Below are 23,058 nucleotides of genomic sequence, written 5' to 3' on the forward strand. Positions count from 1 at the left end.
AAAAAGTATACATTGAAAAAAACAAAAAACTGGAGCTGATGCCTGGAAAGTGGACAATCACTTCTGTAAGTCCTATGGAAATTCAGAGGCAACATTTGAAGATAAACAAGTTCCATAAGTCCTGCAATGGGTTTTCTCTGAGCCATTAAATCTCACGTAGCATTATTTAGCCAATGTAACCCTGTGTCCAGAAAACAGCATCACAGCCGGGCGTGGTGGTGGCCACCTGTAATCCCAGCTATTCAGGAGGCTGAGGCAAGCAGGAGAATCACTTGAACCCAGGAGGCGGAGGTTGCAGTGAGCTGAGATTGCGCCACTGCACTCCAGCCTGGGCAACAGAGGGAGACTCTGTCTCCAAAAAAAAGAAAAAAAGAAAACGAAAACAGCATCGCTTCTACCGCCTCGCAGCGAGGCATACAATGACTAGAATGACTGCTGCAGCACCCTCCAGCTTCCTTTTCAGCTTTTCTTCTTTTCAGACAGGGTCTTGCTACCCAGACTGGAGTGCAGTGGTGCTTTCAGAGCTCACTGCAGCCTCTACCTCCATAACTCAAGTGATCCTCCTGCCTTGGCCTCCCAAAGTGCTACTGTGCTTGGCCCTTTCCAGTCTTTTGACCAAGCAGCAAGCAATAAGAATGCCGAAAACAGGGCTGGGCGTGATGACTCACGCCTGTAATTCCAGCACTTTGGGAGGCCGAAGCAGGAGGATCATTTGAGGCCAGGAGTTCAAGACCAGCCTGGCCAACATGGTAAAACCTCATCTCTACTAAAATACAAAATTAGCCAAGCATAGTGGTGCATGCCTGTAATGCCAGCTACTCGGGAGGCTGAGGCAGGAATATTGCTGGAACCCGGGAGGCGGACGTTGCAGTGAACTGAGATTGCGCCACTGCACTCCCGGGTGACAAGAGCAAAACCCCATTTCAAAACAAAAAAAGAATGCTGGAAAGAGCTTTGCATGAGGCCCCTTAGAGAAGGGGCTTCTGAACCTGATCTCCTCGTCCTGTTCCATACATCTGCCCTTAACAGTGGCAAGCCTAGTGTGGCCAAGTGCAGGTTGTTTCAGAAATACTCCTAAATATCAGGGATCTGGCATTTCTCCGGAAGACTGTCCACCAGAGGCCCAGGCTGGTCTCCCTCCTCCCACGCTGTGGTTTGGACTGACTGGGAAAGAGCAGGGGTATAAAACAGAAACTGTTTGCACGCTCACCATTTCATTTCTAGCTCTCCCAAGCTAGGTGGCTTTTTTCTCAAGACATATTCTTTAAAACGTACTCCTTGCTAAGCAGAAAATTCTAGCTGACATGAGTCTGTAACCAAGACTCTTTCTCTCTGAAAGAACAAAGTTTAGCTATTAGGAAAGCCCCTGGACTTCTTTCGTATGTGGGAAAAAATTAAGTTATGCGCTCAAACAACTTTACAAAAAAATACCCACTGGAACTACTGAATATACAAGTCCACTGACAGCCCTCCAAGGCATCTTCTATTCAGCTGCTCTATATCATTATAATTATTGTGAATGCAATATTTTACGTTCTACCTTTTTACTTATTTCATACTAATTTGCTAATGAATCCAATGTGCTAATTAATGAACATTTTGGATTATTTCTGTTTTTTTCCTCAGTAAGTCACTGGGCCTGTTCTGGACTAAGTATTTGTGTCCCCTGCAAATCCATCTGTTGAAGCCTTAACCCCCCGTGTGATGGTGTTTGGAGGTGGGGGCCTTTGGGAGGTGAGATTTAGATGAGGTCACGATGGTGGCGCCCCTACGATGCTATGAGGGTCCTGATAAGAAGAGGAAGAGACATTCCTCTCTCTCTGGCATGTGAAAGTACAGCAAGAAGGTGGCTGTCTGCAAGTCAAAAAGAGAGCCCTCATCAAAACCAGAATCTGCCAATACCTCATCTTGGACTTCCCAGCCTCCAAAAGTGTAGGAAATAATGCCTGTTGTTTAAGCAACCCAGTCTGTGGTATTTTGATGTATCAGCCTAAACTGCTTAAAGACAAGGACCTAAAGTGATATAAACAACTGGCAAATATCTGCTTGGTCCTCCACTACTTGGCTTCTGAGATTTTGCTAAGAGAACAGAAAGTAGGACCACATTGCCATCACAAAGGCCCACACTGCCATCACAAAAGCAAGACAGATGATGGGAAAGTTCACCTGCTCCTGGGTCATTCTGGGAAGGCTGGGGTCTCTGCAGCTTCCAGAGCCCACACCTATGGTGAACAGGTTGGTGAGGGCAGAGGACACAGGCGGACCTGACAGCAGGATGACTTCAGGGGACCAGGGCCAAGTCACATGGTGAAGACAAACAGATGGAGGCTGTGCTACCCACTCAGACCACCACCACCAGAGTGGCTGAAAAACCAACCCCTTTCCCAAGAAATTTCCCACTGGGCTTCTTTGTTTCAACATTCTCTTTTGAAAAATTCCAAACCTACAGAAAAGTTGAAAGAATAATACAATAATACAATGAACACCATACACCCTTCACCTAGATTCACCAATTGTTAACATTTTGCCATCTTTGCATTCTCGCTCTCTCCATACACACCCACACTGTGTGTGTGAGTGTGCCTGTAACTATTTGAATCATGACATGTCATCCCAAAATGTTTCAGCATGCATCTTCCTAAGGATAAGGACACTGTCTACACAGCCATCTGCCGGTATTGTACACAAAAAATTCAGCGTTGATTCAATAAGCTTACCTAACACACTCATTCATTTAAAAAATGTCTCAATTATCTCCACTATGTCTTTTATAGCTCCCTACTCCCATCCCTGATCGAGAATCCAATCAAGGATCAAGATTGTATTTATGTGTCATATTGCTTTAATCTCCTAAATCCCAATTAAATCTAGAAGAGTCTCTCTGTGCATGACACCGGCCCACTGCCTTGCAGGAAGTCCCTACTCTGGCCTTTTTTTTTTGAGACAGAGTCTCGCTCTGTCGCCCAGGCTGGAGTGCAATGGCACGATCTTGGCTCAACCACAACCTCAGCCTCCTGGGTTCAAGTGATTCTCCTGCCTCAGCTTCCTGAGTAGCTAGGATTACAGGCGCCTGCCACCATGCCTGGCTCATTTCTGTATTTTTAGTAGAGACAGGGTTTTGCCATGTTGGCCAGGCTGGTCTTGAACTCCTGACCTCAGGTGATCCTCCCGCCTCAGCCTCCCAGAATGTTGGGATTATGGGCTTCAGCCGTCGCGCCTGGGCTCTAGTCTGTCTTTGAGCAGAGCTAGGCCCCAAGTGCCGAGATACTTGAGTCCTGGCACAGACAAGAGATTTAACTCTAGTGCTATTCAAATGACCCTTGATGCTTTGCCAATGACCACTGTTTGGGAATCCGACCATCCAGACTTGCTCGAATCCACAACTCCATTAGGTAAGAGGCCTGGCAATCCTAAAACCCCAACCTACACAGGAGCACCAAGAAAGCCCTGCGTCCTGGGCTGAAAAGAGACCAGCTCTTGTTCTTGACTTCATTGGCTCATGATTCTTTGTGTGAACAGGACTTGCCTGTAATGCTTCCTCACAGCCCACCCCGCGCTAATCCTTAGGAGAGAAAAAAAAAGAGGTTCTAGCAGTATCTTTCCGCTTCTCCTCGGCCTCCCTGCCCTGGCCTGTGCTGCCCTGGGGAGGCTGCAGTGATCTCATCCCCATTTCTTTGGTCCATTTTCAGGGTCTCAGCCTACAGTGGCCCCTCCCCACTACTTTGTCCTTGGCCAAAGAGGGCACCGTGCACCTAGGGGACGCTCCTGAGTGATCCCCAACAGCAGCTGAAGGCTGCTTCCCGGGGTGAGAGATCCTCTCAATAATCAGCTTTGTAGTCGGTGGCAGCAGCTGCCCCAGCCAGCCCAGGCATCCTTGGGAAGGGAGAGGACTGGATTAGAAAGGAAGCAGTTAATGGAAAATGAAGAGGGAGGGGAGAGGTGAGTTACACGCTGCTCCCCAGGGCAGTGACTTCCGAGCTAACAGCAGGTGGCGTTACCCTCCTCCCTCGCTGTTGGTGGGGTTCGCTTAGGGAGGGAGGGAGGGAGGAAGGAGGCTGGCAGAGGGCATTGCCCCACTTCCCAACCCCGATTTGAGTTGTCTTCCCCAGGGGGCCTTTTTCCCCCGATCTGTCCTCCAAGCCCCAGCAGTGTGATCATCAGAAGAAAGCACTGGAAGCTCTTGGAAATGCTGGAGTCCACTTCAGGACAATTTCTTTTCCTTTCTTTTTTTTTTACTTGTCACTGACTTGAAGCTCATTAAGACAATTTCTAAGCAGCTTCTTAAGTAATGCCACCACTGGGAGTGGGTGGGATGACACAGTATCTGTGTCCCCACAGCACCTGGCTTAATGTTTGCAGGCAGGAGTTTTGGGGGAGCTTTGGCCAGCTCAGGAAGGCCTGGGGACTGGAGCCTAAAGGGGAAGGACACTAACTTCAATTGAATTCTCCTGTTGGGTGGGTTCCCTCTGGAGGGTGCTTTACTGGGAAGACAAACACAAGCCTCAGATCATCCTCACTGGCACCTATGTCATAGGGGCTGGCTGGCATGTGAACCCCCGTACTGCCTTGTCCTTCAGAGCACCCATTCAGCCTCAGAGGACGTGCATTCGCCCAGACAGAGGAAAATTATGCGAGGGGCCCTATTTAAACACCAATGAACCTATTCCTGTAGGTATCATGTGCTGAGAGCTGAAAGCCTTGTAAAAAGTTCTTTAAGCCTCGTGCCCCACAGGATTGAGATAAGACAGGGTGCTGCTAAAGCACATTTTGCACTTCAGTCCAGAGCCTGGTGTGGGTGATAAAGGGACAGCCCTGTAAGGCCAGGGCTAACTGACTGAGGGTGCATGACGGCTCCAGAACTGTCTAAAGGCCTCTCCTGCTCCCGCGAGACCTCGATGGAGGCAGGAATCCCAAATATGAGAGCAAACACAACAGGTCAGCACATGTCCAAACCGCCCCCCTCCACCATCACCCCGTGAGGTCTGCAAGCCCACCTCAAGCAAGAAAGGCAGGGCCTGCCCCCCGACCCCCCAACCCATTAAACGGGCTGGTTAGAATCCTCTCTAATGACACAATTAGTCACCCACTTGTCAAGCAAAGCGCCTGCTCAGATGGGGTCTGGCGCACTTACTCAGCAAAGAGAAATGCCTCTGAGCACAGCCTGGCTGCCTCCTCCTCCTCCCCCTAAGGGCTTCTCTCCAGGGTAAACCATTGTGTCCAGCACAGGACAGAGTGGGCACGTGGGCACGTAGGCACGCAGACAACGCGCATCCCGGCTCTCCTCCCTTCCAAGAAAAGGAGCTCAGGGGTAAGAACAAGGGATTACAATCCCACTGGAGACCATGGCGGTGGCCTGGACCAGCCAAGCGTGGTGAACTCCTGGGAACATGAGCACACAGGTTTCCAGTCTAGAGTGTAGGGGCTAGGATGACTGGATGAGGGAAATCCGATTCCTCTCCTGATATCCACAGGCAGGACAGGGTGGCCAGGGCCGAGCTGACGGACAGCATGGTGGGAGGCCTGGGGCAGAGGCAGGGAGGGCCGCTTTGGGGTGCTCACTGATGCTCCAGGAGGGCTTTATCCTGCATCTTCACTCCAGGCCCAGCTTACCTACAACCCGGGGGCGTGGGGGTAGGAGGGTGTTAGGAGATGTGTAGCTTATAACGACAATAAAAAGAACTGCTGGGCTCGGGTGCCTTTTCTTTCAGTCTCAGCCTACGGGCTTCACAAAACACCACAGCACTGACTCTGAAATCTTGACTTCAAATTGAAAAAGAAAAGCCAGCTTTCCTCTCTCTCCCCCCGAAAGTACTACTTTTTAAACATCAAGGTAACTCCCATGGCAGGCCTTGAAATAAGCCATAGGCACGTGGATTTGGGAACCGGTGGGCGGGAGGGGTCAGAGGTGGGTGTGGAGCAAAATTCCAAGTCCCGGTCGCGAGGCCTGGGAGCCAGCAGCTGCGGAGCACGCCCTGGGCTGGGAGAGGCCGAGGTGAGAGGAGAGCAAAACACCTGCAAACAAAGTCCTTCGGGGTCGCCCCTCGCCACACTTTCTGGGGGAGGGCGGCGACTTTGCAGGGCTGCGGCTCAGCATGGCGGGACCTGCATTTCCTGCGGGCCGAGGGTTCTGCGCTTCCCGGGGGCAGCCTGGGCTGGAGGCTGCGGTCCCGCTCCCTGGCTCGGCGGGGAACGGCAGCGGCGGCTGGAGCCCCGGGGGTGGGGAGAGGGCCTCGGGGGCCCCGGTGCGTACCTGCCTCGCATCCGCCGCCTGCTCCTCTGCCTCCGCTGGCGCCGCCGCGGGATCCCCTGGCCCTTCGGGCTCCCCCGGTCCCGCAGGGTTCTCGGGCTCCCCGGTCCCGTGGGCTCCTCGGGCTCCCCGGCCCCGCGGGCTCCCCAGGCTCCTCCGGCCCCCGCCGGCTTCGGGGGCGGCAGGGGGCCGGGACGGCGCCGGGGCCCTGGTGGGCCTCCGGCCGCGGCGGGTTCCGGGGGCTGGCAGGCCAGGCTCCGGCTCTGCGGCCGCCCCCACGTCGCAGCCAGGAAGCCAGGCGAGCCAGAAGGGGGCCAGGCGCGGGCCAGCGCAGGCAGCGCGGCCAGCAGCTCGGCCGGCGCTCCATTGGCGCCGCGGCCGCCGAGTGCGGGCCGCCTGGGACCCCGAGGGGGGAGCCCCGCCGCGCCCCGTCGCCGCGCCCCGCCCCGGGGCGGAGCCCCGTCGCCCGCGCCCCGTCCCCGGCATCCTCCGGCCCCCGGTGGTGACGCACAGGCTGTAAGCAGTGGTGTAGGGGGGCAGAGCCCTGACCCCCTGGGAGGCACAGGAGGGCCAACCCCTGCCCAGCCTGGGCAGCCTTGACGCTTTGGGGCACATTTAACTCAGGTTCAATTTGAAATACTGTATGATGTGCCCTGAGGTTGTCGTCTTTGGCCTTGGTACAGCAGTTCGTCTTAGAGCATTTTGGAAATATCAGTGCTAGTTGGGGAATGCAGAGAGACAAGCAAACCCGGGAAGATTCGCGGAAACAGCAGCCTGGATTGCCTTGTGAAACAATGAAAAGCCGGATTACGTTTAGCCACTGCCATTTTTATAGGCATGTCAGGAGTTGCTTTTAATCCTTAGGGTTGTCTTAATGCGCTTTCACAGAGGGCGTCTCCAGGTCCCGGCCAGTGAATGCTCCCTTCGGCGCTGAGGCCAGCAGTCTTCACCACAGGCCTCCCTGTAACATGACATGGCTCCCCCGCCCCTAGACCTGAAATTCAGCTGCAGGTCCTTGGTCAACGCTATTCCTCCTACCGCACTTTCTTCTTTGAACAATTCCAGAATGCATGCAGGGTGGGAGGGCGCAGTGAAGGAAATGAAGGCTATTGTTTTTGTTTCTCTAGATCCTCCCAGGCCTCTGTTGCTCAACAGTGGATTTTGAGATAAACACGTTGTAACCAAAAACATATTTTCCTACCACGCCCCACCCACTCTTTAGTTATTTTAAATAAACACAAGAGGAGCATGTCAGGTATCATGCCAAACATAAGGCCTGATGTTAAAACACGGTTCCAGTTTTTGCTGAGGATGCATTTAATACTTTTTTGGGAAAATTACAGCGCCTGAGCTGATCTGTGATATAAGCCAAGATGTGAGATGAAGTGCTTTTTAAATGAAGATATACAAACAAGACCCCCCAGCAACAGGGAGAGCTGAATTCTGCTGCACTGCATGATATTAAAAGGGCCATGCATTTCCTTTTAGTGGTGGTTGATGAAAAGAGCCCCCAAACTATAAAATGTGAAATAGGCTTTATTTATGGGCAACCAGCTTTTGACCACTGTGGAACTTCCAGTCAGTGTATGGGCCTATTTTTTCCTTTCCTTTTTTTTTGAGATGGAATCTTACTGTGTTGCCCAGGCTGGAGTGCAGTGGCGCCATCTTGGCTCATTGCAACCTCCGCCTCCCGGGTTCGAGCGATCCTCCTGCCTGAGTAGCTGGGATTACAGGTGCATACCACCCCGCCCGGCTACTTTTTTTCTATTTTTAGTAGACAGGGTTTCACCATGTTGGTCCAACTGGTTTCGAACTCCTGACCTCAGGCAATCCGCCCACCTCAGCCTCCCAAAATGCTGGGATTACAGGCGTGAGCTTTCGTGCCCAGCTGACCTTCTTTCTTTCTTTCCTTTTTTTTTTTTTTTTAAAGAAACAGGGTCTTTTTTTTTTTTAATTATTCCTTTTTTTTTTTAAAAGAGGCTGGAGTGCAGTGGCTAGCCACAGCCATGATCATAGCTTTCTGCAGCCTCGAAATCCTGGGCTCAAGTGATACTCCGGCCTCAGCCTCTTGGGCAGCTGGGATTACAGGTGTGCATCTATGCTTCTGGCCCAGGGTCTTAATTTTGTGCCCCATTCTTTGTTTTAAAGTATAAATACATTTTTAAAAAGTCCTGTTCTGCTGACAAAGTACATTCTATTGACTTTCAAATGAGTAAGAAAGAAAATAAGGACAAAACAATGCCAAAAACACAAACTCCAAATCCTGTTGCTTTATTTAAAATGATGAACAAGTTTCACCCAAGTGAAAGTTAAAAATACCAACCCAATGACAGATCCACAGGCATTTCATGGCAGACCCCATGGCTAGACGGACACAGGACAGTGTTCTGACAACTCCAGGAGGCATGAGTGCGCAGAAGACAGTCCCAGTTCTTCTGTAGTATCCGGTCACCTTGGAGACAGCTGGCCAGGGCTAGCTCTCCTTCCAGGAGGTTCACTGGGGCTTAGATGAATTTTTTTTTTTTTTTTTAAGACAGAGTCTCGCTCTGTTGCCTAGGCTGGAGTGCAGTGGTGTGATCTCAGCTCACTGCAACCTCTGCCTCCCAGGTTCAAGTGATTCTCCTGCCTCAGCCGACCGAGTAGCTGGGACTACAGGCACATGCCACCACGCCTGGCTAATTTTTGTATTTTTAGTAGAGACGGGGTTTCCCCATGTTGGCCTGGCTAGTCTTGAACTCCTGACCTCAAGTGATCCACCTGCCATGGCCTCCCAGAGTGCTGGGATTACAGGGGCGAGCTACTGCACCTGACCAAAATTTCTAAACTAACAATGAAAGTTGAGAGCCACCGCCTGGGGGCACAAGTTCATCTAGTTTTGCTGTATAGGATGTCACATCTTGACACAAGCTAGTGGGAGGGGAGTGTGGAAGAAGCCGCCAGACTCCACTTCAAATCTACCAGCAATATCAGTACACGCATCAAAAACAACTTACTTGTGGAAATACTAAAGACAATCTAAAGAACCTACAGCTGGGGCATCCTTATATGCCTACCTCCTACACAGCAGTTTTACATTTACTGCAAAATTTTGTTCCATCCTATACTCGTTTGAAGTCCTAAATCCAAGGCTGAGTCTCTAGTAAGTTTGTAAAGCACTTGCACCAGCAACTTTTCCACAGATCCTTAGTTTTGCTACTTTATGAAGAAGCCGTTACTACCTTAAGTATACAGCGGTGTTAATTACGCTCTTTCATGTAGAGCCGGTACACCTGCATTTAAGAAGGTCTGCACTTCCTTCTACCTGCCCTCACCAGCGGCCTTGTGAACAGCTGCACATTCACTGTCCATTAAGCTTGTCAGGGACCTGGGCTTGTCACCACATCTCCAGCACCTCAAGAGCAGTGCCTGGCCCTCAAACATCTATTGAACGCTTGAATTATTAAGACATGGACAGCTGCAAGAAGACAGCAAAATGTGAATAATGTTCCTCTTTTCAGTGGCTCTCCCCTCAAGGATGTCACCCTAAACATCCCAGTACCACTAACTGCAGAGGCACGTACATGTGTACAGCATGGATTCTTCCAGCTGATGGTGAAGCCTCATCCCCAAAGACCCAGGGTCCTCCTGATGTTCTCAGTCCCCAACTCATGTCTCTCCCACCCTGGTCCTTCCATCAGAAGTTAATAGTCCAAGATCCCTTCTTCTAGGACCCAGCTCTTTGGTTTTAAGATCTGCTGTCACCTTGGAGAATCATCCCTGAAAATAATCTAACGTTATCTCCTTCACTTTACTGTTGTTGGCATCATTCAATGGAGTAACTCATGCCAGATGGGAAGAAGAGTTAACTTCTGAACAAGTGGTCTCTGGGTACCCACTCTTCCTACTCTACCCTGGCCACCTGCCACCACGCCACTCCTTTCTCACACACGGTTTCCCCACCTTGTCCCTGCTGTGCTTACATAACAGAGAGCCTGGCTAGCCCACAGTGACAGTAAGCAGGGTTGGGGGTAGGGCTGCTGAATTCCTGGCCTGGCAGGAATAAACAAAGCATGTCCCAGGAGCACATAATCTGTACTATCCAGACACCGTACTATCCAGAGCTGACTTGGGCCTATCAGGTATGTTATTCCCCTCATTTCTGGAATACTGTTACCAAACAGGAATCACCTTTAGCATCTGGAGAAGGAAAACCGGGTGGCTAATCTTTATTTTCTAGATTATTTTTTAGAGAGATGGGATCTCACCATGTTGCCCAGACTGGTCTTGAACTCCTGGACTCAAGCAATTCCCCTGCCTCAGCTTCCCAAAGTGTTGGGATTACAGGCGTGAGCCACTGCACCTGGCCTGGGTGGCTAATTTTTAAAATTCAAAATTTCTGCTCTACTATCCAGACCACTGGCAACGTGTCCTACCACGCCCCCTGGTGGCAAAGAGCCTTTTGGGCATTTTTTTTTTATTTTAAACTGAAGTTTAGAGGAGTGGTTGATAGAAAATTGAGAGGAAGGTAAGGAAAAAGCGCAAATGTGGAAGCACAGGAGCAATACTGGGAAAAAGAAAAAAGCTTTTTGTAGATGGCAAGAAAAGTCTTTTTAAAAAGCAGGAGGAGCAACACCACTCAGATATTACTACCAAGAAATTATACATTCAGAGTTTGACTTTATACCCAAACACATCCTGTGCCCACCACGGAACCAAGGGAGCTGTGGAAGTGAGGGCAAGGCGGGAGAGCAGCCCCCATGGCAGGCAGGCAGCACAGTTCTACCTACCCAGCCACACACTGGGTTTGGCATTTTAGGATGCAAAAAATTGAACTAAGACAAAAATAGAGAACGAGCCTCCTAAAGCCACATGACCCAATGTCCGGAAATGACAGTCTGTTAATAACAGTGGGCAGAGACCTGTATTTTCCTGGTTACACCTGTTTCTAGTGGCTATTTTGAGAGGCAACAGCACACAATTCTAACGCATCCACACACAGCCTCCCTGCCTGTGAACACTGCAGTGAGAGCTCCTTCCCACCTGCCTGCCAATGCCTCCAACGCTCCAGCCCAGGCAGTGCTTCCAAGTGGGCACCATGGCCTTGACAACCCCTCTTATTTTTTATTTAAGTTTAGTTGAATTTAGGGACAAATTAAGGCAAGCAGGTGAATCAAGAGGGCAAGAGATGGCACCTGCTGGTCAATCCCCAAAAAGTCATCCAGTTACTTGGAAGTATCAATAGACTGCAAAGACTAGAGCTGCCATCTCTGAATTTACTCCCCATGTGTAACACAAGTCACCCACTTAACGTCTGTAGGTCAAACAAATGAGGAACGCCAATCTCAGAGTATCTTGCAAAGTGAGCGCTTCTTAGGGATCCCGTGGTGGGGAAGAATGGAGCCTATTCATACTTTAAGTTCTGTGGTAAGAGCACACTGCACACCGTTCCCACTCTATGCAAACAGAAATCCCAATGCATCACCCCCCAAAAAAAATACACTACACAAAAACACCCCTGAAATTTTAGTCTCTATGATGATGGAGAAAAAGATAAGGAATCCTAAGACAGACTGAGCAGTGGGTGATGGTGCTGGGTCACTGCCACTGAATGCATTTGTGGGCTGATGGTGACATACTGGAAGGAGGGTGGACTCCAAGTCCTTCCGACACATAATTGGCTCACACACAAAGTCCACTCACCACTCTCAGTGTCTCTGTGGTACATAGCTGGCTCTGTGGAAGCTCCTTACCAACATCCGTGAGTAACAGACACAACAAGACGTTACAAGGATCACACCCCGCCAGCCTTGTGGTTGACCGACTCAGTTTTCAATGAGACGGCACAGAACCTTCTTACCCAACATCCCATTAGCTTCAATGTTTCACTGAGCTGGCCGAGCTGTTAAACTTCTTGATAATCTATCCTTAGGAAGCAGTAAAAACAGCATTTGACTGAAGATAGGAGCTTGGACCAGGGAAGGAATATCCAAATTCAAAGAAGACAGAGGAGAAGGTAGGAGTAGAAGACGTGAGAACTGAGTTGGGTGGCTGCCAAAAGCTTACGCTGAAGCCACCTCAGGGAGAGTCTCTTTATCTGCTCAGGGGTGAGCCCGGCCTCCACAAGTGTCCCTAATCCTGCCAAGGAAAGTACAACTGCCTGTAATCAGCACGTAGACAGCATGCTGGGTGCAAAGCTGGAAGGCAATGTTAAAAGCAGGACCCCCGGGACCCCACGTGAAAGTCATGGCAGGGCTTTCTACAGAGTTTTCTTACAAATTACAAAGTCACAGATCAAGTGCAGATATAAATCTATAATAATAGAAACAATTTAAAAAGGCAAAAGGAGTAAGTATGGCTGTGAAAGGACATCAAGGGTTGAGAAATGCACATTCTAGTTTGATAAATTCACTTGAGTAAGTCACTTGAATTTCCCCATTGAATTTCGGCTAACCCACAGAGAATGGAGAATATACGATAGGACGGACTGTGGGTCCTGCACTTCCCCAATGCATTTAAGAAAGACTCAGCTGCTGGGAGAGAGAACGTAATAGGAATGTCACCTTCAGCAGTCAAGGGCTTCAGACATTCAAAATCCTGTGAACGTCAGTATTAAAACATATATATACATATGTATATATATATGTATATATATATATATTTTTTTTAAAGACAGGGTATCACTATATTCTCCAAGTTGGTCTTGAACTCCTGAGCTCAAGCGATCCTCCTGCCTTGGCCTCCCAAAGTGCTGGGATTACAGGCTTGAGCTACCATGCCCAGCTTCAACTTCAGTATTTTACTATCTTCCAACAATCTCTCTTAACACTTCAACCAGCACATCAAAAACCTGTAGCATTTAAAGACCGCAGACACATGCAGAGAGTGAACAAATTTCATTATGAGCCAGTTACATGCCCAGGTGCTTGCAAATAGATGTTTAAGTTTTAACTTATTTAGATCCAATCTTGTACTTGGAGATGTGATTAAGTTTTTATAAAAGCTGTGTGAGGTGGCTCATGCTTGTAATAATCCTACTGCTTTGGGAGGCTGAGGTGGGGGGATCACTTGAGGCGAGGAATTCAAGACCAACCTGGGCAACACAGAGAGACTTCGTCACTACTAAAATAGTAATAAAATTAGCTGGCCGGGCATGGTGGCTCACATCTGTAATCCTAGGACTTTGGGAGGCCGAGGTGGGCGGATCACAAGGTCAGAAGTTTGAGACCAGCCTGGCCAATATGGTGAAACTCTGCCTCTACTAAAAATAAAAAAAAATTAGCTGGGCGTGGTGGCGCATGCCTGTAATCCCAGCTACTCGGGAGGCTGAGGCAGGAGAATTGCTTGAACCTGGGAGGTGGAAGTTGCAGTGAGCAGAGATCACACCACTGCACTCCAGCCTGGACGACAGAGCAAGACTCTGTCTCAAAATAAATAAATAAATAAATACATAAATTAGCTGGGTGTGGTGGGGTGAATCTATAGTCGGCTACTTGGGAGGCTGAGGCAAGAGGATCGCTTGAGCCTGGAAGGTTGAGGCTGCAGTGAGCCATGGTCATGCCGCTGCACTCCAGCATGGGCAACAGAGCAAGACCCTGTCTCAAAAAAAAGATTTGATAAATCAGAGTTCTCTGCTGCTGTCTGATTTGGCTGAACACTCAAGCAGCAATGGCAAACTGGGAGAAAAAGCTAGAGGCCATGCCTCAGGTTCTGCAGAAGATGCCGGGTGACTTTTCCAATGGCTCTCCCTTCACTGCTGGGACGACGACTCCACAGTCAAGGAGGCGCAGCAGCAGTCACTGCTTTCCCCCAAGACCATCAAGAGAAGAGCAATAAGGGAATGCTCTGGTATTCTCAAAGGAAAACATTTCCAAGATAGAAAATGGATTCAATTTTTATTAAATAAAGGGTTTTTTTTGGCACCATTCACATTCTCTTGCCTTTCTGAGTAAAACAAGCCGCGTTTATCTGCATCGGTAGCAGAGGGAAAGCTACTGGAGCAAACGCTAAGTGAATGGGTTCCCGTGCCGAGGGCGTCCTCATTCTCGGGCTCTGTCAGGCCTCCCCTTGTCTGCAGGACTGGACAGGCCGCCCTCCCCAGGCCCTGCCCTTGCCGCGAGCGTGTCCTTCCATACAGACAATAGCCTTGCTGGGTCACCTGGAGGAGCTGCGCTCTTTGCTGACACAGTCGTCCTGGGAGGTGGTGTCCCCGTTTCCCACCATGCTGCACGTCCTCCTCTTCTTCCTGCGGTGCACTGTCCCATCGCCCTCGGATCCAGACTCGCACTGGACACAGGAGGAGAGAAAACAAGGAGTCAACCTGGATGCAACCCACTTCTTCATTAAACAAACCTCTGACCTCGGGGAGACAGCACAGATATTGGTCACTTTCTCCCAGATGCAAAGCAGTCATTATGAGAGCTCCACAATGCAGCCTTCATAGCCACCTCCTTGGATGTTCCTGGCTCCCTAAGAATTTCAAACTTCCCTCAGAGGCCAAGTATCCCTCCACTGTTCTCTTAACGGTGCAGTTATTTGTCTGAATACGATACCCATTGTAAAAATCTTTTAGTCAGAATTCTGAAAGTGCATTGAGATTTCACTCTACCAACAGAGCTTGATGCATGAAAGGAAGTAGGTACAGCACTGAACATTCCCAGAGCCCGTTTCCCGCCTGACGAGAAAAGACTCAATCAGTAGACTGTGTTTTTTTTTTTTTGAGACAAAGTCTTACTCTGTTGCCCAGGCTGGAGTGCAGTGGTGTGATCTTGGTTCACTGTAGCCTTCACCTCCTGGGTTCAAGCGATTCTCCCGCCTCAGCTTCCTGAGTAGCTGGGATTATAGGTGTGCACCACCATGCCCAACTAATTTTTGTATTTTTAGTAGACATGGGATTTCATCATGTTGGCCAGGCTGGTCTTGAACTCCTGATCTCAAGTAATCTACCCACTTTGGCCTCCCAAAATGCTGGGATAACAGCCGTGAGCCACCGCGCCAGGCTGAGATAGAAATTTCACCTGTTCGAGGTGCAGGGCCCTCTCACCCAGTATTACTGTCAGCTTCAAGTTGAAGGTCACTGGATTTGCTGAATTTCTAGGCTTACAATTCACCATCCATGGAGGAAATTCTTCATATGAGCTTTGAGGTCAGAAGGATGAGTTTGAAATCTGACACTGCTACTTCATTCATCTTAAGCCATTTACTTCACTAAATCCCCAAACACCCGATACCTCGAGGCTGTTTTAACAGTTCTTAGCGGCCGGGCGCAGTGGCTCACGCCTGTAATCCCAGCACTTTGGGAGGCCGAGATAGGCGGATCACAAGGTCAGGAGATCGAGACCATCCTGGCTAACACAGTGAAACCCCGTCTCTACTAAAAATACAAAAACTAGCCGGGCGAGGTGCCGGGCACCTGTAGTCCCAGCTACTTGGGAGGCTGAGCCAAGAGAATGGCGTAAACCCAGGAGGCGGAGCTTGCAGTGAGCTGAGATCCGGCCACTGCACTCCAGTCCGGGTGACAGAGCTAGACTCCGCCTCAAAAAACAAAAACAAAAACAAAACAAAAAAAAAAGTTCTTAGCTGGGCATGGTGGCTCACGCCTGTAATCCCAGCACTTTGGGAGGCTGAGGCGGATAGATCACCTGAGGTCGGGAGTTTGAGCCCAGACTGGCCAACGTAGCGAAACCCTACTAAAGTATATAGAGTTTATAGTCTCTACTAAAAATACAAAAAATAAGGTGAGTGTGGTGGCACGCGCCTATAATCCCAGCTACCAGGGAGGCTGAGGCAGGAGAATCACTTGAACTTGGGAGGCAGAGGTTGCAGTGAGCCGAGATCGCGCCATTGCACTCCAGCCTGGGCAACAAGAGCGAAACTCAGTCTCAAAACAAACAAACAAATAAACAAACAATTCATGCACATGTGCGAAGCTGTAAAATGGGCAAGATACACCACTCAGCTGGAATGGTGACAACTGTAACCCTTAGAACAAGGTGGAAAAACTTCCATATCCTTCTCCTGGATAGGAGGAGGAAGAGTCACACCTGGTTGTGACTAAGTGACATGAGCCTTGGAGGCTCCAGGAGCCAGCCAGCGAGCGAGCAAGGCCTCACCTCTGAGTCGGAGTCTGACGAACTGGAGCTGGAGGAGCTGGAAGAGTCGCTGGAGCTGTCGGAGGCTATCCCTGTGGACTCCTGAAGGTCAACCGAGTCTGCCAGGACTGCCAACTCGGGGTGCTCTTGCTTCAAGATCCTGAGAAGCAAGAAGTGTTGTTCTCAGTGCACTGACAGCCATACCCACTCACAAAGAGTCACTCAGAGTTGAGGCCTGTGTCTCTCAGAAACACCTGGGAATGCCAGGTGTGTCCATTCAGAATGGGTACTGTATAATGGTGAGGACAAAACCCCAGGCTGGGAACAAGAGAAACCCAATACGGTGCCCAAGTTTTTCTGCAAGGAAAACTATGCTAACTACACACAATATACTACCACCTGCACAAATGAGCCAGCCATGCCACCAACACACGAGGCACAATTTTCCTTTAGTCTTAGTTTTATTCCCTTGGGAGAAAAAGTTCCTCTTCCTAGTTTTATTTCCTGAACCTTTCCCAGCTGATTTTTAAAAAATCTTTCCTTTCCACAGCACGGCACATAATGATCAGAGTTGCACTGGTTAGATTCTATTTCTAAGATCAGAAACAATTAGATTTGTAAGAAATATGAGGTGTCAAATAACAGAGATGGTCCCCCCTCACTGGGACCGTAAAACTGAACTGAAGAGCAGCAGCCCTCCCCTTCAGAGACCTTGTCTGGCATCCGCTGTAACCAGTGACAAAAGGCCTGTTGTATGATAAGGCCTGCGGTGTGACCAGATCGCAGCACGCAGTGGCCTACGGGGCGGGGTAAGTGGGCCTCAGATGCCCAAGAGTCCAGGGAGAACAGAAGCCACCACCCTTACTGGCCCTCTCAGCAGGGAGGCTGAGCACAGAACAAGCCAGAATCCCTCTCTTACCCCGAGAGCTGGTCCCTCCAGGTCAGGGTTGGGACACAGTGGCACGGGGTGGCTGTGGGTGGCTTGCACTGCCGCTGCCCGTGCTGTATCTGTTCTGTGGATAAACAGAGGAGCTAAGTCTCCAGGGCAGTCACCTCACTCACAAGAACTGAAGGTATTAAGTTCAAATGGGAAAAATGCTTCTGGGTAAGAAAAATAAATAACCCAAATAAAACCCAAATAAAATTAGCTAGCGCTAGTTTTGAAAAACAAAAAAAAACAAAACAAAATGAGAAACAATCCCAATTATGACGTTTTGACTGACTGGCTTGGATTCAACATGCAGAGTCTCACCCTGCCACCTCGAGGCTGGCAAACACCCTGAGGACTCGCCCTGACCTTGGCCCCTCTCTCCTCTTACCCAGAGGATCGGCAGCCCCAGCTTTGCCCAGGCCTGTCTGCAATGCGCAGCAGTGGACTCGCCATTTTATCTCTGGGGTCGAAATTGAAACCAAGCAGAAATAACAACAAAATGACTCTCACCTATACCATTTCCTTGATAACTTTGGTCTCCCTCTTACCGTCTTGTGCCAAACCACAGGGAAGTTGGTGCTGCTGGCAAAATTTTGGGTGATGGCGATAGTAGTGTCGAGATTGAGGACAACATGCCACCACCCTCCTGAAATCCAACAAATAAAAACAGTTAAGCAAGGTTTGATCCTATCTAATTATTGTGTAACACACACACCAGAAATTGGGAACTCCTATCCATAAGGGAGAGCCTACAGAGACACGATACAGGGTAGTAAATGTTCCTTCTCATCCAGGGATTGCAAACAACTTGTTTGTGTAAATTAAGTTGTATTGGAGCACAGCCATGCCCATCTGGTGACGGCTTGTCTAGGGCTGCTTTCCAGCTACAAGGGCAGAGGTGAGTAGTTGTGACAGTCTGGCTCACCTAAAATATTGACTCCCTGGCCCTTTATACAAAAAGTTTGTTCACTCCTGTTAATCCAAAGCTGTGACCAAAAGTGCAAAAGCATAAAGTTCTTCAGCTTCCAGAAAGAGGACACCTACTTTAAATACGCTCACTTTCCTTCACTTACCAAAGTGCAGTTGTCTGGTGTGGGATTTCCTGACTCAACCCAGACAGTGCTATACTGCATCAAAAACCCAATTTAGGCTGGGCTTGGTGGTTCACACGTATAATCCCAGCACTTTGGGAGGCTGAGGCAGGAGGCTTGCTTGCACCAAGGAGGCCAGCCTGGGTAACAGTGAGATCTCCAACTCAATTTACAGAATTAAACCCTGGCTGGGGGTGGTGGCTCACACCTGTAATCCTAGCACTTTGGGAGGCTGAGGTGGGTGGACTGCCTGAGCTCAAGAGTTCAAGACCAGCCTGGGCAACATGATGAAACCCCATCTCTACTAAAATACAAAAAATTAGCTTGGCGTGGAGGCATGCACCTGTATTCCCAGCTACTTGGGAGGCTGAGACAAGAGAATCACTTGAACCTGTCAGGCGGAGGTTGCAGTGAGCTGAGATTGCGTCATTGCACTCTAGCCTGGGTGACAGAGCGAGACTCCATCTCAAAAAAAAAAAAAAAAGGAATTAAACCCCAATTTACAGAAACACAAACAAGCCGCTACCCATATACAAAGACAATAGGTGACTACTGCAGATAAAGTTGCATCTTTACATACAACTTGTTTTTTGAGACAGAGTTTTGCTCTGTCACCCAGGCTGGAGTGCAGTGGCACAATCTGAGCTCACTGCAGCTTCTGCTTCCTGGGTTCAAGTGATTCTTCTGCCTCAGCCTCCTGAGTAGCTGGGATTAACCAGGCGCCCACCACCACGCCTGGTTAATTTTTGTATTATTAGTAGAGACAAGGTTTCACCATGTTGGCCAGGCTGGTCTTAAACTCCTGACCTCAAGTGATCCACCCACTTCGGCCTCCCAAAGTGCTGATATTACAGGCGTGAGCCACTGCAACTGGCCTACATAGTTTATCAAGAGTTTTTTTTTTTTTTTTTTTTGAGACGGAGTCTCACTGTGTCGCCCAGGCTGGAGTGCAGTGGCGCGATCTCGGCTCACTGCAAGCTCTGCCTCCTGGGTTCCCGCCATTCTCCCGCCTCAGCCTCCGAGTAGCTGGGACTACAGGTGCCCGCCACCGCGCCCGGCTAGTTTTTTGTATTTTAGTAGAGACGAGGTTTCACCGTGTTAGCCAGGAGGGTCTCGATCTCCTGACCTCGTGATCCACCCGCCTCGGCCTCCCAAAGTGCTGGGATTACAGGCTTGAGCCACCGCGCCCGGCCAGTTTATCAAGAGTTTTACAGCCGTGTAAAATGTGAACGAGAGCTCCCAAAGTATGTGACGCTATAGATACATTACTGTCAGAGGTAAGTACCAGTTCATTTACCAGGCAGCTCACTCTTTTTTGGACTCACTCTCTAACAGTTCTGCTCCAAAATGACAAAATATTGAAATCAAAGAATGTACTTTCTTCCAGTTCATCTATACCTGGTACAAAGACAGTCTCTCCTGGTTTTTGTAAGATTTCCAGGGGTTTGAATTCGGGTGGCCAGGTTGGAAGCTGTGTCCGGGGATAAATAACATTAAACCAGGTAATGGCTTCGTCTTGCTGGTTCCCTCCTTCCTCTCGGGTCACCTTGATGAGTTCCCTGGGAGTGCTAGTAGGAAACAGGCACCAGCGCTTGTGGCCCTGAACTAAGGCATTCCAGGCACTGGTTCCCAGAGGGTCAATGTGAATCCCAGTTCCGGAGCGTGGTGGCCCCATCACAAACCACCTACAGAATGGAGATATCCAAGACGTGAAGTGTAATTTAGTTACACACATACCACACAAAACAGTAAGTTTTCAGTTTTTCTTTTTTTGTGAGAGAGTCTTGCTCTATCACCCAGGCTGGAATGCAGTGATGTGATCTTGGCTGACAGCAACCTCTGCTTCCCCAGGTTCATGCCATTCTCCTGCCTTTGCCTCCTGAGTAGCTGGGATTACAGGCGCATGCCACCATGCCCGGCTAATTTTTGTATTTTTAGTAGAGACAGCGTTTCACCATGTTGGTCAGGCTGGTCTTGAACTCCTGGTCTCAAGTGATCAACCACCTTGGGATCCCAAAGTGCTAGAGTAACAGGGTTGAGCCACGGCACCTGGCCAGGTTTTAATTTTGTGATATATTATATCATCTTTATTTCAGAGATTATATAAATTCTGGTATACAGAAACACTAAGTGCATTTTTCATGGACTGATTCCTAACAAAATAAGAAAAATCAGCTGAGGCGGTAGCTCATGCCTATAATCCCAGCACTTTGGGAGGCCGAGGCGGGTGCATCACCTGAGGTCAGGAGTTCGAGACCAGCCTGACCAATATGGTGAAACCCCATCTCTACTAAAAATACAAAAATTAGCTGGGTGTGGTGGTGGGCACCTGTAACCCCAACTACTCAGGAGGCTGAGACAGAAGGACTGCTTGAACCCGGGAGGTGGAGGCTGCAGTGAGCCGAGATCGTGCCACTGCACTCCAGCCTGGGCGACAGAGGGAGACTCCATCTCAATTAAGAAAAAAAAAGAAAAAAGAAAAGAAAAATCACTAACGTGGTTTATTGCTGGACTTTATTGAAACTTCCCTTAGAGGCCGGGCGCTGTGTCTCACGCCTGTAATCCCAGCACTTTGGGAGGCCGAGGTGGGCGGATCACAAGGTCAGGAGATCGAGACCACGGTGAAACCCCGTCTCTACTAAAAATACAAAAAAAAGAAAATTGGCCGGGTGTGGTGGCGGGCGCCTGTAGTCCCAGCTACTCCGGAGGCTGAGGCAGGAGAATGGCGTGAACCCGGGAGGCGGAGCTTGCAGTGAGCCGAGATGGCGCCACTGCACTCCAGCCCGGGCGATAGAGCAAGACTCCGTCTCAAAAAAAAAGAGATCAGTGGTTCAACTTGAACTGCACATTCAAGTCACCTGAAGAGTTCTCAGAAATTCTGATGCCCAGGCATCACCTGAATTAAATCAGTCTCCCCAGCAGGGCCCAGACAGGCCTCAGGAGCCCCCTAAGTGAGTTCAATGTACAGCCGAGGGGGTACTCACTGTTTCGAAAAAAGATTACACACTGAACTCAGTGAGCAAATGCTGTTGTAGATAAGATTTTAACCACAGGCCGGGCGCGTAGCTCACACCTGCAATCGCAGCACTTTGGGAGGCCGAGGCGGGCGGATCACCTGAAGTCGGGAGTTCGAGAGCAGCCTGACCAACATGGTGAAACCCCGTCTCTACCAAAAATACAAAATTAGCTGGGCGTGGTGGCCCATGCCTGTAATCCCAGTTACTCAGGAGGCTGAGGCAGGAGAATCGCTTGAACCAAGGAGATGGAGGTTGCCGGGAGCCAAGATCGCACCACGGCACTGCAGTCTGGGCAACAAGAGTGAAACTCCGTTTCAAAAAAAAGATTTTAACCACTTAGCTGCAGAACACTTTACCTGTAAGGGGGCCTGCGCTTCTCCCCAGCATACTGGAAAAGGTCATCAGTGAAAAACTTGGGCACTTTGTAGTCTTCCAAAAGCTTCCTTCTTTTAGGGTGTTCACCATAGCTGCTGTCAAAGATGTAAAGGGGACTGTCATCTCGAGTGCTCTCCATGTACTCGATGTAATATTTCATCTTCATCTTCACTGAGTAGCCATCGTTATCCTCACCACACTTGAACTTCTGGTTCCGATATTTCCTCTTCAGGCGCTCCAGAGTCCATTTCTCCTGCGCAGACCAGCCCTCTTGTGCATTCAACAAAACCACGGGCTTGTAAGGTCTTTCATACCGCTCCACAAACTCTTCCACAGACAGCTGTAAAGCATCTGCCCTTTCCACGTTATCCTGAGGGAATTAGAAAAGACCTGTACAGTTAAAAAGAAAAAAAGAAGTCCAGTGGCAGATAAGGGTGTCCCCAAGGCTAATTGGTAATGGCAAACCGAAGGAAGTTGACTCTCATCTGGCTCCTCCGGGGTGGGGGGAGGGCGCGTGCGTGAGGCCACGTCGTTCCTAGAGCCACCCCCACGAGACCCTTGACAGTCAGGTCCCCTAGGGGACCTGCCGCCCAAAGGAGTCAGGGACGACTGGCCTTCTAGTTGAGAGCGCCACAGGCATGGGACTCCCGTCGTCCGCCGGAGCAGACAGGCGGCCACAGCATGGGAGGAAGCAGGCCCGCCCCGGAATCCGCTCCTCGGGGACCCCAAACTCCGAGGGGTGCGGCTGAGCCTCTACGAGGTCCAGGGTGCCGCGCTCGGGGCGACGGCAGCCCCGGGCCCAGAGAAAAGTGCGCAGCGGCTGGAGGTGCCGATGCCCGGCCTGGCCACCCCCGCCTGACCCGCTCACCGCCACGGCCGCCGGACTCAGCGAGAAGCTCTCGTAGTAGTTGTGCCGGGTCCAATCCAGCGAGTCCTTGAGCTCCGGCCGCGCACTCCGCTTGGCCTCGCGGATGCGCTTCTTGCTCTTGTGGTTCATTCTGCGGGGTCGTCAGCTGGTTCCGCTACGACCTCGGCGCAGCCCGCTTCCTGCCACTAACGCACCCCTCCCCGGGATGGGCGGCGGCGGCGGCGACGGCTGCAGCACCAAAACGCCCTTCGCTCAGTCCCGGCGCCTTTAAAGTCGCCTTCCAGAAAATTCACTCCCCAGCCACCTCCCGAGCCTCGGGTTGGGCAAGCGGCCGCCGTCTTCCCCGTCCCCACGCCTCTCGCGGTCTGCCATTGGCTTCGGCGCCCATGGGGTCCGCCCTCACACACAGCGGGCCTCCGCCATATTGGGAAGGTCACGTCGGCTGCGTCACTGCCCCGCCCC

At 50.2% G+C, this 23,058-nt stretch overlaps 2 protein-coding genes across 3 annotated transcripts in view; both read right to left on the bottom strand.

Annotated features, from left to right (window-relative positions):
• The window catches only part of MXRA7 (matrix remodeling associated 7), a 40,952-nt gene extending 34,219 nt beyond the window's left edge, over nucleotides 1-6,733 (bottom strand). Inside the window, exon 1 of the mRNA XM_017884596.1 lies at nucleotides 6,251-6,733. Within this exon, the coding sequence (XP_017740085.1) occupies nucleotides 6,251-6,733 (483 nt within the window). The remainder of the gene's footprint in view (nucleotides 1-6,250) is intronic.
• Nucleotides 6,734-8,499: 1,766 nt separating this feature from the next.
• JMJD6 (jumonji domain containing 6, arginine demethylase and lysine hydroxylase) lies at nucleotides 8,500-23,058 on the bottom strand. 2 transcript variants are annotated; one of them, XM_017884775.1, is made up of 7 exons: nucleotides 22,597-23,058; nucleotides 21,710-22,098; nucleotides 19,735-20,021; nucleotides 17,756-17,891; nucleotides 16,336-16,474; nucleotides 14,382-14,509; nucleotides 8,500-12,361 (listed from the first exon to the last, which is right to left on the bottom strand). In XM_017884775.1, exons 1-7 carry the CDS (start codon nucleotides 22,723-22,725, stop codon nucleotides 12,325-12,327), a joined length of 1,245 nt encoding a protein of 414 aa, XP_017740264.1. In that variant the 5' UTR covers nucleotides 22,726-23,058; the 3' UTR covers nucleotides 8,500-12,324. The 2 variants fall into 2 exon arrangements, 1 of the variants encoding a protein (XP_017740264.1); XR_001887791.1 differs by lacking the exon at nucleotides 8,500-12,361 and adding an exon at nucleotides 17,234-17,327 and having other exon boundaries at nucleotides 14,100-14,509.

The sequence above is a fragment of the Rhinopithecus bieti genome, unplaced genomic scaffold, assembly GCF_001698545.2.
Source record: "Rhinopithecus bieti isolate Rb0 unplaced genomic scaffold, ASM169854v2 scaffold_13400, whole genome shotgun sequence".
NCBI classification, from domain to species: domain Eukaryota; kingdom Metazoa; phylum Chordata; class Mammalia; order Primates; family Cercopithecidae; genus Rhinopithecus; species Rhinopithecus bieti.

Excerpts from the sequence above, each read along its gene's own strand:
- JMJD6 (XM_017884775.1), bottom strand. The coding sequence starts at position 22,725 with ATGAACCACAAGAGCAAGAAGCGCATCCGCGAGGCCAAGCGGAGTGCG. Across the intron at positions 17,892-19,734 it reads AGAGACTGTCTTTGTACCAG|GAGGGTGGTGGCATGTTGTC; the intron begins GTATAGATGAAC and ends GTTGGATTTCAG. Across the intron at positions 12,362-14,381 it reads AAAGAGCGCAGCTCCTCCAG|GATTAGGGACACTTGTGGAG; the intron begins GTGACCCAGCAA and ends TTTCCTTGGCAG.